Raw genomic sequence first — 12,993 nt, 5'->3', positions numbered from 1 at the left:
TGAAAGGTTTGGGCTATAATAGTGTTTTTTGCTGTGCTTTGACAGTTCCTGAAAATAAACCACTCTGTGGAATTGGAAGCGTACCCTATCATATTATTTTCCTTCTGAGACAATTCCAAGCCTAATTTACAGCAGCTGTATAGGAAGAGGCAGTAAGAGGGACTATATCTTCCTCAGTTTTGTTGCCTTCTCTCCTGCATATATCTCAAGAACACAATTACACCAGAAATCTGTTTTCTCCATTTTCACTCTGTCCCAGAATGCAAGAGAACCAAAGAGGAGCAGATAATCCCAGGTAGCTTTAGAAAGCAGGCAACCTCACACCCATCATTTTATTCACAGCTGAAGTTCATGCATGCAGTCACCGAGAAGCTCACAGCAGTATTTACAGTCCAGCATTTATGTTTAGCTGTACTAGCCAGAGAGAAAAAAAACAAAAACACAACACAAATGCAGTACCTTTCAGACCTGTTCCATTTGTGTATTTTGAGGGTGAGAGAAAAGATATAGAGGAAGATTGTAATTAGCTAGTATCATGAAAGGAAATGTTCAACTGGAATAATTTCAAGGTAGTAGTTCTTGGTTTTCAGGTTTATGGCAGAAGTCCAGTGTAGTCTTCTGGGCATTCAGTTGTAGTTCAAGAAAATATGAAGTATGTAAACTTCCACAGAAATGCAGGTTTATGCCTTCTACTTTGAGATGCAAAGCAGACTTATTTCAGTGAAGCAGCTCAGTTGTGTTGCTTTTGAGTTTTTATCACTGAATTCGAGTTTACAGCAGTGCCAGTTGTGCAGGAGGATAGTTATCTGCTTGTATGTAATACTGGCTTTGTAAAAACAGCACAGACATACGTGGGCCTGTTCAAAACCCAAAAGGAAAAACTGTTTCAACTATTGAACTATTTTAACTGCTAAGTTGATCCTCTTTTCCCTCTCACAATAACCTGTTACATAAAGGTTTTTTCTTGAGAGTTAATGACTATCTTTTCTTTTTTTTTCTTTTTTTTTCCCATAAGAATGAATGGTCAGCACTGGGGAGGATTCTCCAGCTTTGAAGCAAAACTTTGCAAAGCCCTAAGCAACAGTTTATGTATAGAATAGAAAGAGATACTTGATTGTGGGTTTTCTCAGTTTCATTTTTCAGTAAGGTTGAGTAAGATCAGCATGTTCCTGTGGTGCCTAGTTTCCATTTCAGTTTTAGCCTGCTAGAATCTATTGTTTATGTACCATTATATGACAACATGGAATCAAGCAGTGCTGTAATGGAGAATGTTTTTGTTTTAAACAAAGAGGGCCATCTGATATAAAACAATGCATAATTGGCTTCAACTTTAGTAATGACTACAAAAACAAGATAAAAGTAGCGAGAAAGAAGATTAGGTCTAAATTTTACAGCTGAAAATATATAAATTTCCTCCTGTATGAAGCTCTTTTATGGAGAAAATAAAGAGAAATGGAGGGAATCCATTTTTAAGACTTCCTTCTCCCCTCAGTTCTTTTTCAGGTTGCTTCATCTCATAATTTTCCCCCTACCCTCCAGATATTAAGCCCTTAAGACAGAAGACTTTGGTGAGGATTAAAATAGTTATCTTGGAATACTATTGTATCATCAAAAGTAACCTTTTTTTTTTTATTATAAAAAAGTCATTTTATGTTGAGTTTCTCCCGAGTTAAGCCTTTTTAATGTACTTGAATAAAACACTGTATGATATTCCTGTAATAATACCTTCCATTCAGTTGTACCTACTCATTTCTACAGTCTATGATATTCAAAAATTTTCTTAACAATTTCATTTTTTTTTCCTTAGGTATAAGAAAAACCTCAAAGCACTCTATGTTGTACATCCAACCAACTTCATAAAAATTCTGTGGAATATTTTTAAACCTCTTATAAGGTACTTGGCAATTTTCCTGTCTAGTTTAAAGATGATTTGTTCTCTTACAGGTTGCTTTTAAAAAGCTTGAGGTAAAATATATCAAGTAACAGCACAACACCCATTTAAACTGGCTTGAACTAATGCATAAGATGAGCTTAAGCTTGAGTATGCAAAACAGGGTAGAGGGTATTTTCTTTCTAAGATAATGAAGTCTTAATTAATAAAGGGTTCAGTGGTGTGTTAAAGTAAATAGTCCTTCAAAACATAGTTATTCTGTGGGCATGAATGACTTTTTTGTTCTGTTTAACAGCACTTGGCACAAAAAAAACTAAGTCCATGACTGGAGTTTCTAGGTGGTATGGTAAAGCAGGTAATAAATGGCTAACCTTTGGTCTGATCTCAAGTGCTGAGATGAATTGGACTGATAATACTAGTGTGTTCAAAGTTAATGAATAAGCCCTGAAGTGCTCATAAGAGTTTGAGATAGACAGTATAATGGTGGGTATATTTTACCAGTGGATTCTTTTCCTTTTCACTGTAAAAATTAATGGTAGCTACAAGGAACCAGCAATGATGGATGGATTCCGACAAACACTAAGTTGGTTGGACTTTAAGTTTTTGCTCCTGAACTTCTGCCACTTTCAAAGTAATTCCAACACGTTGCAGATTATGAATGTCCTTAGAGTTGAAAGAATAAAACAACTTATCCCTAAAAGCCATGAAATAGTGAATCAACTCCTAATGTACGTTATGCTAACTTGCACTTTCTGACTGGGTAGCAAATTAATTAATTGTAAAGGTTAACTTTTAGACAGGTCAGAACATGAAAGAAGCATGTGAAATTTAAAAAAAATGCAGCTAGAACTCATTTTGTAATATATCATTCATGAAATGTCAGTAATCCAGGACACAGACCAGCCGTGACAAAACTGTGACAGAAGCAGGAGGTGCAGTAGCTGATTCAACTTCAGGAACTGTATGGATATTTTTTATTCCTGATTTGCTGTAGGATGGCTATGAGGAGTTATCCAAAAGGTTTTGGAAAAACAAACAAAATAGAAATAAAAATAAAAACAAACAAACAACAACAACAAAAAACAGGAACACAACAAACAAGTAGTCATGATTTGTTCTAAGATGACTCAGGCACAGCCAACTTCTTTCTAAGAGGCAGTTGAGAATGATTTGTGGGGTGCTGAGAAGTCAGCTTCAGGCCAAGTTGTTAAGCCAGGCATTGTGTGGCTAAAGGAAGAAGTAGAATAGTGAAGGACAGCTATTGCCTGGGAGTATTCAGCTGCTGATCACACTGTGGTGTGGAATCAGTGCTGGCTCCAGGGTTTGAATGTATTTATAACCCTCCTTGCACTTCAAATTTTCAGTGTCCCTTTGGTCTTAATGCTCTCAATGGGGCTACAGGTGGATAAACACTGCTGCTAATTCTTGAAAAAAGTACATATACATGGTTATCTCTTCAAGCATTCATTTTCCCTGGATCTTATGATGTTTGCATAGATAAGATAAATACCTTTTTCTTTCTTGGAACACTATTATTACTATTGAATGTTGGCATTTAAATCATTATTTACTTTGGATGTAAAAATGGGTGCTCCTGATAAATTTAAGCATTCATATCCAGCACAGAAAATTGAAAACAGCATTTGTCATCTTAGATACACGATCATCTTGTCCTTCTTAATGCCCCGTTTTCATAGCAATGAACAATTCATGTTGTGCTTGACTTTTAGTACTGCTTACCTGGATACTTGTTTTGAGTCTAATCTGATAGCACTCTGCTCCTTGTTAAAAAGAAAGAAAGAAAAAAAAAAAAAAGTGACCAACAGAAACAAATTGGTACACCGGCAATAATAATAATAGCAATGATTATGATACTATTTATTATGACAAAATAATTGAAGGAATGAATTAACTTTGAAAAGTCAATTACGGAGAATTCTTCGTAAGCCCATGGCTTATGTATGATGTTGAAATCAGAGACCAGAAAAAAAAAAAAAAAAAGACTTGGAAAAAAGACAAGCTGAAAAATCTGAAGTTCTGCACAGTGGGCTAATATCTATCAGTAATAAAACCACTCGTCTGATGGCAAAATTTTGCACTTTCCACTTGAGAGCTTCTAAAATGCCCAAGTGACTTGCATTTGTGTCATCGCCCACTAGAGGGAGCGTGCGTATGCGTGTTTGACAATTCAGTGATAAATTCATTACTGCGAGAGAATTTGTCTCTAGTTCAGCTATCAAAGTAACACGCAGCGAGGCACAGTTTTCATCATGAACACCTACTGCTTGTATTGACAATTCATTACAGGACAGACACTTTGTATCCCAGAAAAATATGACATTATTTTGGACTGTATGTAACTGAAACTCAAAACCTAACTTGCCTTCCTTCTCGCACCAAATTTGGAAAATCTGTTTTGTTCAGCTCATCAAGAGAGCTTTATTGTTCAGAAGCTATCCAGCTCTTTTCAAAACTGATAAATCTGATGGCCCTGCACTTCAAGGATGTACATTATCCATTCTTTGAAAATCTTGCCTGTCATTTAATACTTAATGGTTTGTGTCTGTAGTCCCATTATTTCATGTCTTGGTAAGAACAAATATCTAAATAACACAACCGTTGTGTTGGGAATGCAACATTTTCTCCAGAGTTAACAATTATTTTAGTGAGCTTTCTAATGCTGTGTGAAAGCTGTTTTTCAGTGGCTTTTAAAGCAGTGTTTTTCATATCTATGCAAATCAAAAAACATTCAGACGAAAGTCAGTTATTTTTATTCAAATCAGACTCTCAGGCATGCACTGTATATGTTTGATCATACAAAATGAAATACATCTCATGTCTCCTGCTGCTTCAATTACAGTCTAATTTTGAGTTGCATCAGCACTTACATTTTTGTAATGGAAACTAAAGCCTTCATAAATGCTTCTCCCATGCTGATTTTTGTACTTTTTTTCTTTCTGATTTTTTTTTAGCCATAAGTTTGGGAAAAAAGTCACCTACTTGAACTATTTAAGTGACCTGAGAGAGCATCTCAAATATGACCAGCTTAATATTCCTCAAGAAGTCATCCGGTACGTGTCAAGTTTCAAATACTTTGTCTCACATTTTTTCAGGTACACTTGTGTTACATTCACTGTATTCCAAGCAGAATCTAATCCTATTTCTTCAGTGACTGGAAGTTTAATTTACCTTCTGTGCTTGATTGGATCTAATTCTGAAATCTGCATTGTCATGTAAGACGTGCTAGAGTGTGTCACATATGTACACAGGAGAACCCTATGTAGTTTTCTACAGGTCTGAAACCTCTACATTTCAGTTGTGGAGCATTTTCTTCATATAATTGCAGCCTCAATGTGAGTGTTAACAAAGTCCATGTGTTGCTACTACTTATGGGTACTGCATAATGTCATCAGCAAAAATACAATCCTGACCTCTTTGCTTGCATATTGTAATGGATCAAGTGACTTCCATTTATGAAGAGCTATCACAGTCAGCAAAGAGTTAATTGATTTTGAATTTTATGGATATGTCTATTGTTAGCAGATCAATTATTTTAACGTGGTGCTTGTGTGTGTGCTACGGAGGAGTAATGGAGAGGGAAAGATTAAGAAGTACATCGGGCTGGGATTATCAAGTGCCAATATTAGTATCAATAACACTCTTTTCAACACTACTCTTTACATGGAAATGCCTTGATATACTGACAGGAAATGATTTTATGTCACTGCTGAATGAAAGTAACTGGAAGCTTTGATTATGACTGTTACTGACACCAGGTGGGTTTTTACACATCTTCTGAGTAAATAGGGAATAACTGAAAATACCTTAGAGCTCTGAGGTTATAAATTAGATTGCAAGGTTGCAAAAGAGAGGAGATTTGTATTCTGAGTAGCAAAGAGGCTTGAATTTTCTTTTAAATTATAGAGTGTTCCTATTTTTTGGACACATTTATTCCTGTACTCCATTGGCTACAGCAAAAAATAAAAATAAAGAAAGCTCTTTTTTGTCTTGCTTAAGAATTCTTTAGCAAATATCTCTTAAAAATTTCCCTATTGCTTAAATTATAGTAAATGTAAATCTTGTAAGACCCACAGCGTATACACTGTTGTCAGGTGATCAGCATCAACACTGGTAGCTGCTGTTCATATATGTAACTTGTCAGCTGTGATGCATAGAAAATCAGTGACTTTTTGATTTTTACAGACATGATGAAAATCTTCGGGGGAAACACAAGGGAAAACTGCCTCCTGTGGTCAAGGTTCCTCCACCAAGACCACCTCTACCTACCCAGCAATTTGGAGTCAGCCTGCAATAGTAAGCTATGAGATTTCTGAAAAAGAAGATTTCTATATCCTGCAGCTTTCTGTAATATGCAGGTTCACTAGACACAAAGTCTGCAGACATTTTTTTTTTTTAGTGTATGTTTAGTTTCTCATTCCCTTTGAAAGCCATAAATCTACGGGGTTAGGCAGTAATATTTATCAATTTGGGACAGGTCTTACAATCCCTGTGCCTGGTCTTCATGCTTGTAGTATCTTTGGGGTAGTTAGTGCTACTACTGCTGCTCAATTTTTCTCTCCATGGACAGAAATTTGCCTATAAATGACAGTCCCAAGCTCACCTGTTGCTGGTGGTTGCTGGCAGATAGGAAAGTGTTTTGGAGTTACTGATAGATAACTTGTGGATAGCAAAGCTTCAGAGTCAAAAATGGCTGCAAAAATCTAAAATGGATGTTTTAGCCTTTATAAATTGATAAATTGTTGCTTTGTTGCCCAAGTATTGTTCTTATCAGAGCTCTATGGAATGAATACAATCACTCTTACACAAGGGCCCTCACAGCTGTTTATGTAAATTACAGCACAGTATCTGGTATAAAAAAAATGATTTACTTAACACAAGGAATGGAGGAATGGGATAGCAATATACTTTCAAAAGGCGATTTTGCTAAAAACAGCTAGAACAAAACACAGAAGCAAACAAAACCAAAAAAGCAAAGAAATGTAGACACCTGAAAAGTAACAACAGCAGTGAAAACTGCAAAATCTTCTTCTAGCTTCCAACTAAGTAATTTCTGTCAAAGACTTGGAAAGCTATCTTGCCATGGCTTCTTCTTCAAGAGCAGCTGGCAAATGTTCGCATTCAAAAAAAACAATTTATTCTGTCTGATCCATGGACATTTGGATTTCCTCCCACCCCCCAAGTCTGCTTATCTGGTGCTAATGATTCAGCTATAAATGAGATATAAAATATAATTTTCCCCTGCTAAATGTTAAACATTAGTCCTCTGTGGAAGGCCTGATATTAGAACAATCAGTATCTATCGTATAAGAGCTGCTATGGCATTAACTTTTATGATACCTTTTTAGAATCCAGCCTAACACTTGAGACGTGAGTAAGTCACTTCCCTAATTCAGAAGATATCTTTTAGGTAGACTCCATTGGGTCATTAAGAAGGGCAATGTTTTATGCTGCTGCTCCTGTTGTAAAAGTGGGACTGCTTACTGGCATCAGGGCATGCAGTTTCTTGCTTCCAGTCCATCCTGGAATTCCAATAAGTTCTATCTAAGCTCTCACAGGAGACAATGTCTCACATGCCTCAGCATTCCTGAATATAAAAAGGATGACAATCCTCTATGACTTCAAAAGAAGAAATAAATGAATTAATATATGCCATATTTATGAAGAAGGTAAAGCTAATGGAGGAAAGAGAATGATATGTGTTGAGAGCTTCTAAAATCTGAACCAGAAAAAAAGTATTCTCTTGGTGAATCAATTGCTTTTACTTGTTCCCTCTCCTTCTATGAGGTCTATAGTCTGTAATGGCAAAATTTCTGTGATCTCCCATGTATTTAGCAAAGATACAGGTTTGAAGCCTTCTCCTAGGTGAGGCTCTTTCTGTTTGCTGAAAAGGATGCAGAATGACCCAGATTTTATTTTATGGGAATATGTGTGCTGTGTGCCATGTGTTTCAGTACTGTCAAGTGGAAACAGTATTATCAGTGATGCTATTGAGAGAAAGTTATTGCCATTAAAGGACTATTTCTTGCAGACTTCTTTTTCTGTAATGTAAGAAAAGAAATATTAAGACTCATAAGCCTGAAGTTTCATTTGTTTCAGCACCTTTGGAATGATGATCTTTAATTAGGCAGTTAAAAGATGGTGAGTGAGATTATCCAAAGCCTCCTAGATAGCCTAATTTTGATCAGATGTTAGACAATGATATCCCAATGACTTCTGGATATGGAAAGTAGAAAAACCCATTTCTTTTTGAATGTTCTTCTGTAAAAAATCAGGCAATGCTGTTGTCTGGACCACAGTTAGCAGCCACCATGTTACTCATGAAGAATATGAGTAGAAAGAATTTTGGTCATTCCAACCATGTGTGTATGAAAACTTCATAGCGGCACACTCGTAGGCATTTAATTTGTGTCTCACAATTTCAGATAGCTACTGCAGACATTTTCAGGGTGTTTCAAAAATTTGCGTGTACTAGTTTTTATGTACTTTGGTTATTATAGGTGTAGAATAATAGAGGGAGCTTTAGAAATTATAGTTTATTTAAAAGAGCTTTTCTGTGAGTCAAGGTGCTGCTGTTGTATGGTGCAATGAAATAAATGAAGCTAAAGAGGAGCTCTGAATCATGTGTAGAGAGGAGTTTGAACAGTCAAATCACTGTTTTTACTGCTTGAGGCATACACAATGCTCTTTCTGTAGGCACAGATCAAACACATGCTATAGATGCAGAAAGGAAGATAGATTACATAGTTACCTGCCTGTGGTCCCAATTTTCCAAATGCCTATTAACAGAAACCTGTGAAGGAACCCAGGATCTTGTGCAGGAGTGGACTTAATGAGAACAACTATTTTTAAAGGGAAATGTTCATTATGATTGATGCCACTGATTCTCTGAAACCTAGAAGTATTCCTACATGGTATGTTTGAATCTTACCTAGGAGAGCAAGACAATAAAGATATGAGAGAGATTCAGTAGATCAGGGATCTGTTCTGGGCTGAGTCACAGAAATTTGTTATCCATGCCAGCTGTTCACACTGTGATTCAGCAAAGATCTTAACCCAATTTTATTTCAACTTAGATCTTTGGAATTTAAGTGTGTAACTTGTTGCTCAGAGACATGAATTTGAAGCATGTATCATTGTGAGCTCCTATGAGGACACTGTTGTTTGGTCTTCACAATTGGAACTTGAATCTGGTACCAAGTTCTCCTGAAGTCTACATGGGAGGTACTGCAGTTCTTAAACTCATAATAAATGAGCTTAGTAAAGGCATCAAGAAGTGGCAATAGGATTTCTCTGAAGCATAGGAGAAAAAAAAGAAAAAAAAAAAAAAAAAAAAAAAAAAAAGGCGTGCTCTCCTGAATTAATTCTTTATGCCTATGTGTACAGAGCAGACTTGCCCAGTTGGCTTGGCTGAATGTCTTTCCAAGATATTTTTGGCCTCCAGCCTGGTTTTCCTGGGTGCCAAATTCTGCCTGTTCCAGTGGCCCAGAACACATTTAAATATTAGATCTCATGTTGAAAGCAATGTGATTCTCTTGAAAATGTAGAATAACACAACTGAAACTAATGTACATCTTAATGGGCATATTGGGCAGAACACTCCTTCTGAGGAAGTTTTGCCCACACTTGATTTTTCAGACATAATTTAGTGGGAAACCGTGCTTCATTTTGACAAGCACTTAAGAATCAGTTGGTAAAATATTTTGTGTGTTTATTGTAAATTATGTGCTTTAGCTAACTCAAGCTTCTCATGTGCAGAGGGAGCAAGCAGATAAAGAACCATGATGAGTCAGTTTAAAGTTCTATCAAGCCTCACATTCTGTCTCCAATAGAGGGTAATAGCAGAGGCTAGCAATGAGCAGTGTTAGAAAAGGGCAAGTGTACAGGGATGCACCCTCTGCTATAATGCTGTTGTTTGTAGTCACTCCTAACTTGCAAAGGATAGCATGCAGTGCTATGAAAATTACTTTGTTGCTCACCAGTAGCTGTAAATTTTATAAATCCAGACATTTCAAAGAAAGCTCATGTGTCGTGGTCGTAAAGCAGGACTAGCTTTGTGTTCATTCTGCCTGGCTATCTTCACACAAAAAGTGCAGAGCAGCAGGAATTAGCTATTCAGAATACATCCTCACTACTTGTGTATTGTGTAAATAGGGTTTTTCTTGTACAAGCCATTTGTAAAATTTTGTGTTGAAAAAGGCAAGGGAAAAAATGGGGCACCCTCTACTTGTGGTGTTGAGAAAAATACAGCTCAAGTGCACAAATAAAGGATCCTAAATTTGCAAAACGTATAAAGAATAAATAACGGACTGTGAGCCAAGCTGAATCATCGTCTTCTGCTGTACATTCAGCAAGCTCCTATGAACTTCTTTTGCTGCACCCTATTGCCTCTGTAATCAAGGATGGTTACAGCTGAGCTCCAGCACGGAACACAGAGCTGACCTTGACTAGCTGTTGACATTGTTCTGTTTTCTCTGATTGGTTTTAAAATTTAAAATTAAGGATCATTTGTGGGGAGACAGGGAATGCTTTGTTTTTGTATTTAGTGCCATGGATGGAGAGATAAGGCAGAGGAAAATGCACAAAACTGCAACAACTGTACAGCTTTTGCTTGTTAAATTGTTATCGTAAACATTTCAGGGTGCTTTTCTTTTGGACATAATCTTTCTGCTTGTGCATGCTGCGCATGCATGACCACGGAGCAAGAATGCATTCAGAACTGGATCTCGGCATGTCTCAGCAGGGAAAAAATGAAAAGGAGAGGAAGAGGAGAGAGAGAGAGATTATCAACCAAGAATACTTAATGGCACTTCAGAACAATGTGTAGAGGTCTTTTGTGATAACTGTCCACAGTGTAAAAATGAATCATTGAATGTATGGCACCGCAGTAACTGATCACATATTCTGTAGTGAAGAGTACTCATTCTCTCTAGCTATTGTGTTTACTGAAATAGATCCCTCTTGAATCTAACATATTGTTGCAACAATGATTCAGATGTGCAAATCAGTTACAGAAGACTATACTGTACACTGAAATGTTCTGTTTTGTCTTTCTCTCTTAAGCAAAAAGCATACGAGATCTCTCATTTCAAAATGCCTGACCTCTAAAAGCAGTTTACATTGTCCATCACAGAGCACAGCTGCTCATCACACCATCCTGAACGGGGCAAGAAAAATGCAGATTATTTGACTGGAAGGGAAGATAGAGGTGTAATTTCATTGACCTCTGGGCTGTTCTGATTTACATTAGCTGAGGTAATGCCCCTATTATTTTTTGTCACCTTAGGTCCAGTAAGCTGAACAGTATTTTCCACCTTGTACAATGTTGTGAAAATATGCATTCCAACTTTCTCAGGTGTTGGAAAAACAGAACAAAGCTTTGCATGTGACTTTCAGTGAATTTTCTACTCTATTTTAAAATACGCTTTATCCTGAGGTCCTCTTTCATGTGCTGGGAATTCTCTTCAAGAGAAAAGAATCATGCCAAAAATGGCAAATGTGCAGAAACTAGATTTTTTTTTTTTTCGTAGAGAAAGAAAAATGATGCATAGGTTTTATTATTACAAGTCATAGCTCAGTTATTTGTTTCACCTCTCTGACAGATAGGCTAGTGCTCAGCAGGAGAAAATGCTGTAAATAATCAGTTTGCTATTTATACACTGAAATGAGGAAACACATTTATAGGAAACAATAATAATTAGAAAACATTTATAAAAATCTGCTGGGTTGCTATTTGGTTTCTCTGGAGTGAGCAGCTGTAAGAAAGCAAAAACAATCAAATCAGTGCAACTTCAAAGGGGCTGAGAATGGGTTCCATGAGCTCAAATTGTCAATAATAAAAATGTAACAGCTTCCAAGCAAATTAAAGTCTTGATGATGTCCCCATTTAAGTGATTTAGGCTTTTGACTGATTTTAATAACACTTGCCCTAAAAGTTTAAGGTACTTACTTGAACACACAATTGTGTTGCACAAAGAATGTGTCTTAGCTGCCATATTAGAAATATATTATACATATTACACACAAAAAATACATAGCATTTTTTCCTCTTGTCTTGGTTTGCTGCAAGCTTTTCTTCAGTGGTATCCCAAATTTGACCTTGAAATTGGCCTCATCTCTCCCACGCTCTTCTTGTTTAGACACTTTTTGGGGGTTATCATTTCAACTTTGGGAATTTCAACTTGGCATGCAGTGTAAACAACCCTCTGAACTCCTGGTTTTTTATTAGTGGGCTGTTCAAAAATTGTCTTTTCTCTTCTATTTTGGGGCAGGTTTTGTTAGGCAACAGTGATCTGCTGCAAACTTTTAGAGGTGACAAAAACCCTACAGAAGGCTGCATTCCTTCTTTAGGGGATGAGAGCTCACAGCATTGCAGCACAGCTACTTTTAGATTTTTCCTCCCCTTGGTCTATATGAATAGCAGGGGGAAGGGAAGCACAACACAGGTCTCAGAGCTGTTCTTAGAGCACTGCACAACTTCTGCGTGGTTGTAGCACTCAGGCTGGCTGTCCACTCTGAAGTGTCACCAGAACATGTGAGACTGCTCTAAGCTTGTTGAAGGTAATATCAGAGCTGGAGGAAGCAGGAGAGGCTTGGTACTTTGGGAGTGACAGAACTGATATCCTGAAAGTGACTAGGAGGATTTTACTGCTGGGATTTTATTTCACTCAGGCACCTGATAGTCCCCGTGGGTAAGATGGGGATGCTGCACTGAGGACTAGGCCATACACATGGCCCAGGTAGCATTTCAGGCAATGACTGTGTCTAGTTAGTGAGGTTTTTTTCCTAAAATACTCATAGCCTTTGGAGTAGCTCTCATAAGATGTCTGTGATAATGATAAAGATTGAGATTGGCCTTTGTCTTATAAGTCAGGTCATAAATCTTTCTTCTGGCCATTGCTAAGTTATTATGATATAGCAGAGAGTGATTAATCCAGCTAGTCCAGTAGTATTTTAGATTGAAATTAATGGCACCTTGCCGGTGTGTAAAGACAGCGAGTTGTCGTATTTGATCTGAAGCTCCTACTTGTAAACTATAGCAAATTATGAGAATTACTAATACACAGAAGGTCAGCCTTCAGGAT

The 12,993-nt window shown here is 37.0% G+C and overlaps 1 protein-coding gene across 6 annotated transcripts in view; it reads left to right on the top strand.

Annotated features, from left to right (window-relative positions):
* ARHGAP8 (Rho GTPase activating protein 8) overlaps window positions 1-12,993 on the top strand; it is a 75,578-nt gene that overhangs the window by 35,908 nt on the left and 26,677 nt on the right. For 5 of the 6 annotated variants that reach the window (XR_008208574.1, XM_052690705.1, XM_052690706.1 and 2 more), the window contains 3 exons: window positions 1,808-1,894; window positions 4,864-4,962; window positions 6,095-6,205. Coding sequence is in view for 5 of the 6 variants with exons in the window: in XM_052690705.1 (XP_052546665.1) it covers window positions 1,808-1,894; window positions 4,864-4,962; window positions 6,095-6,205 (297 nt within the window). In the remaining variant the exon portion in view is untranslated. The remainder of the gene's footprint in view (window positions 1-1,807; window positions 1,895-4,863; window positions 4,963-6,094; window positions 6,206-12,993) is intronic. The other variant, XM_052690709.1, reaches the window with a different exon arrangement.

The sequence above is a fragment of the Tympanuchus pallidicinctus genome, unplaced genomic scaffold (assembly GCF_026119805.1).
Source record: "Tympanuchus pallidicinctus isolate F22 unplaced genomic scaffold, pur_lepc_1.0 scaffold27, whole genome shotgun sequence".
Taxonomy (NCBI): Eukaryota; Metazoa; Chordata; class Aves; order Galliformes; family Phasianidae; genus Tympanuchus; species Tympanuchus pallidicinctus.
This window is presented reverse-complemented; position numbering and strand designations above follow the sequence as displayed.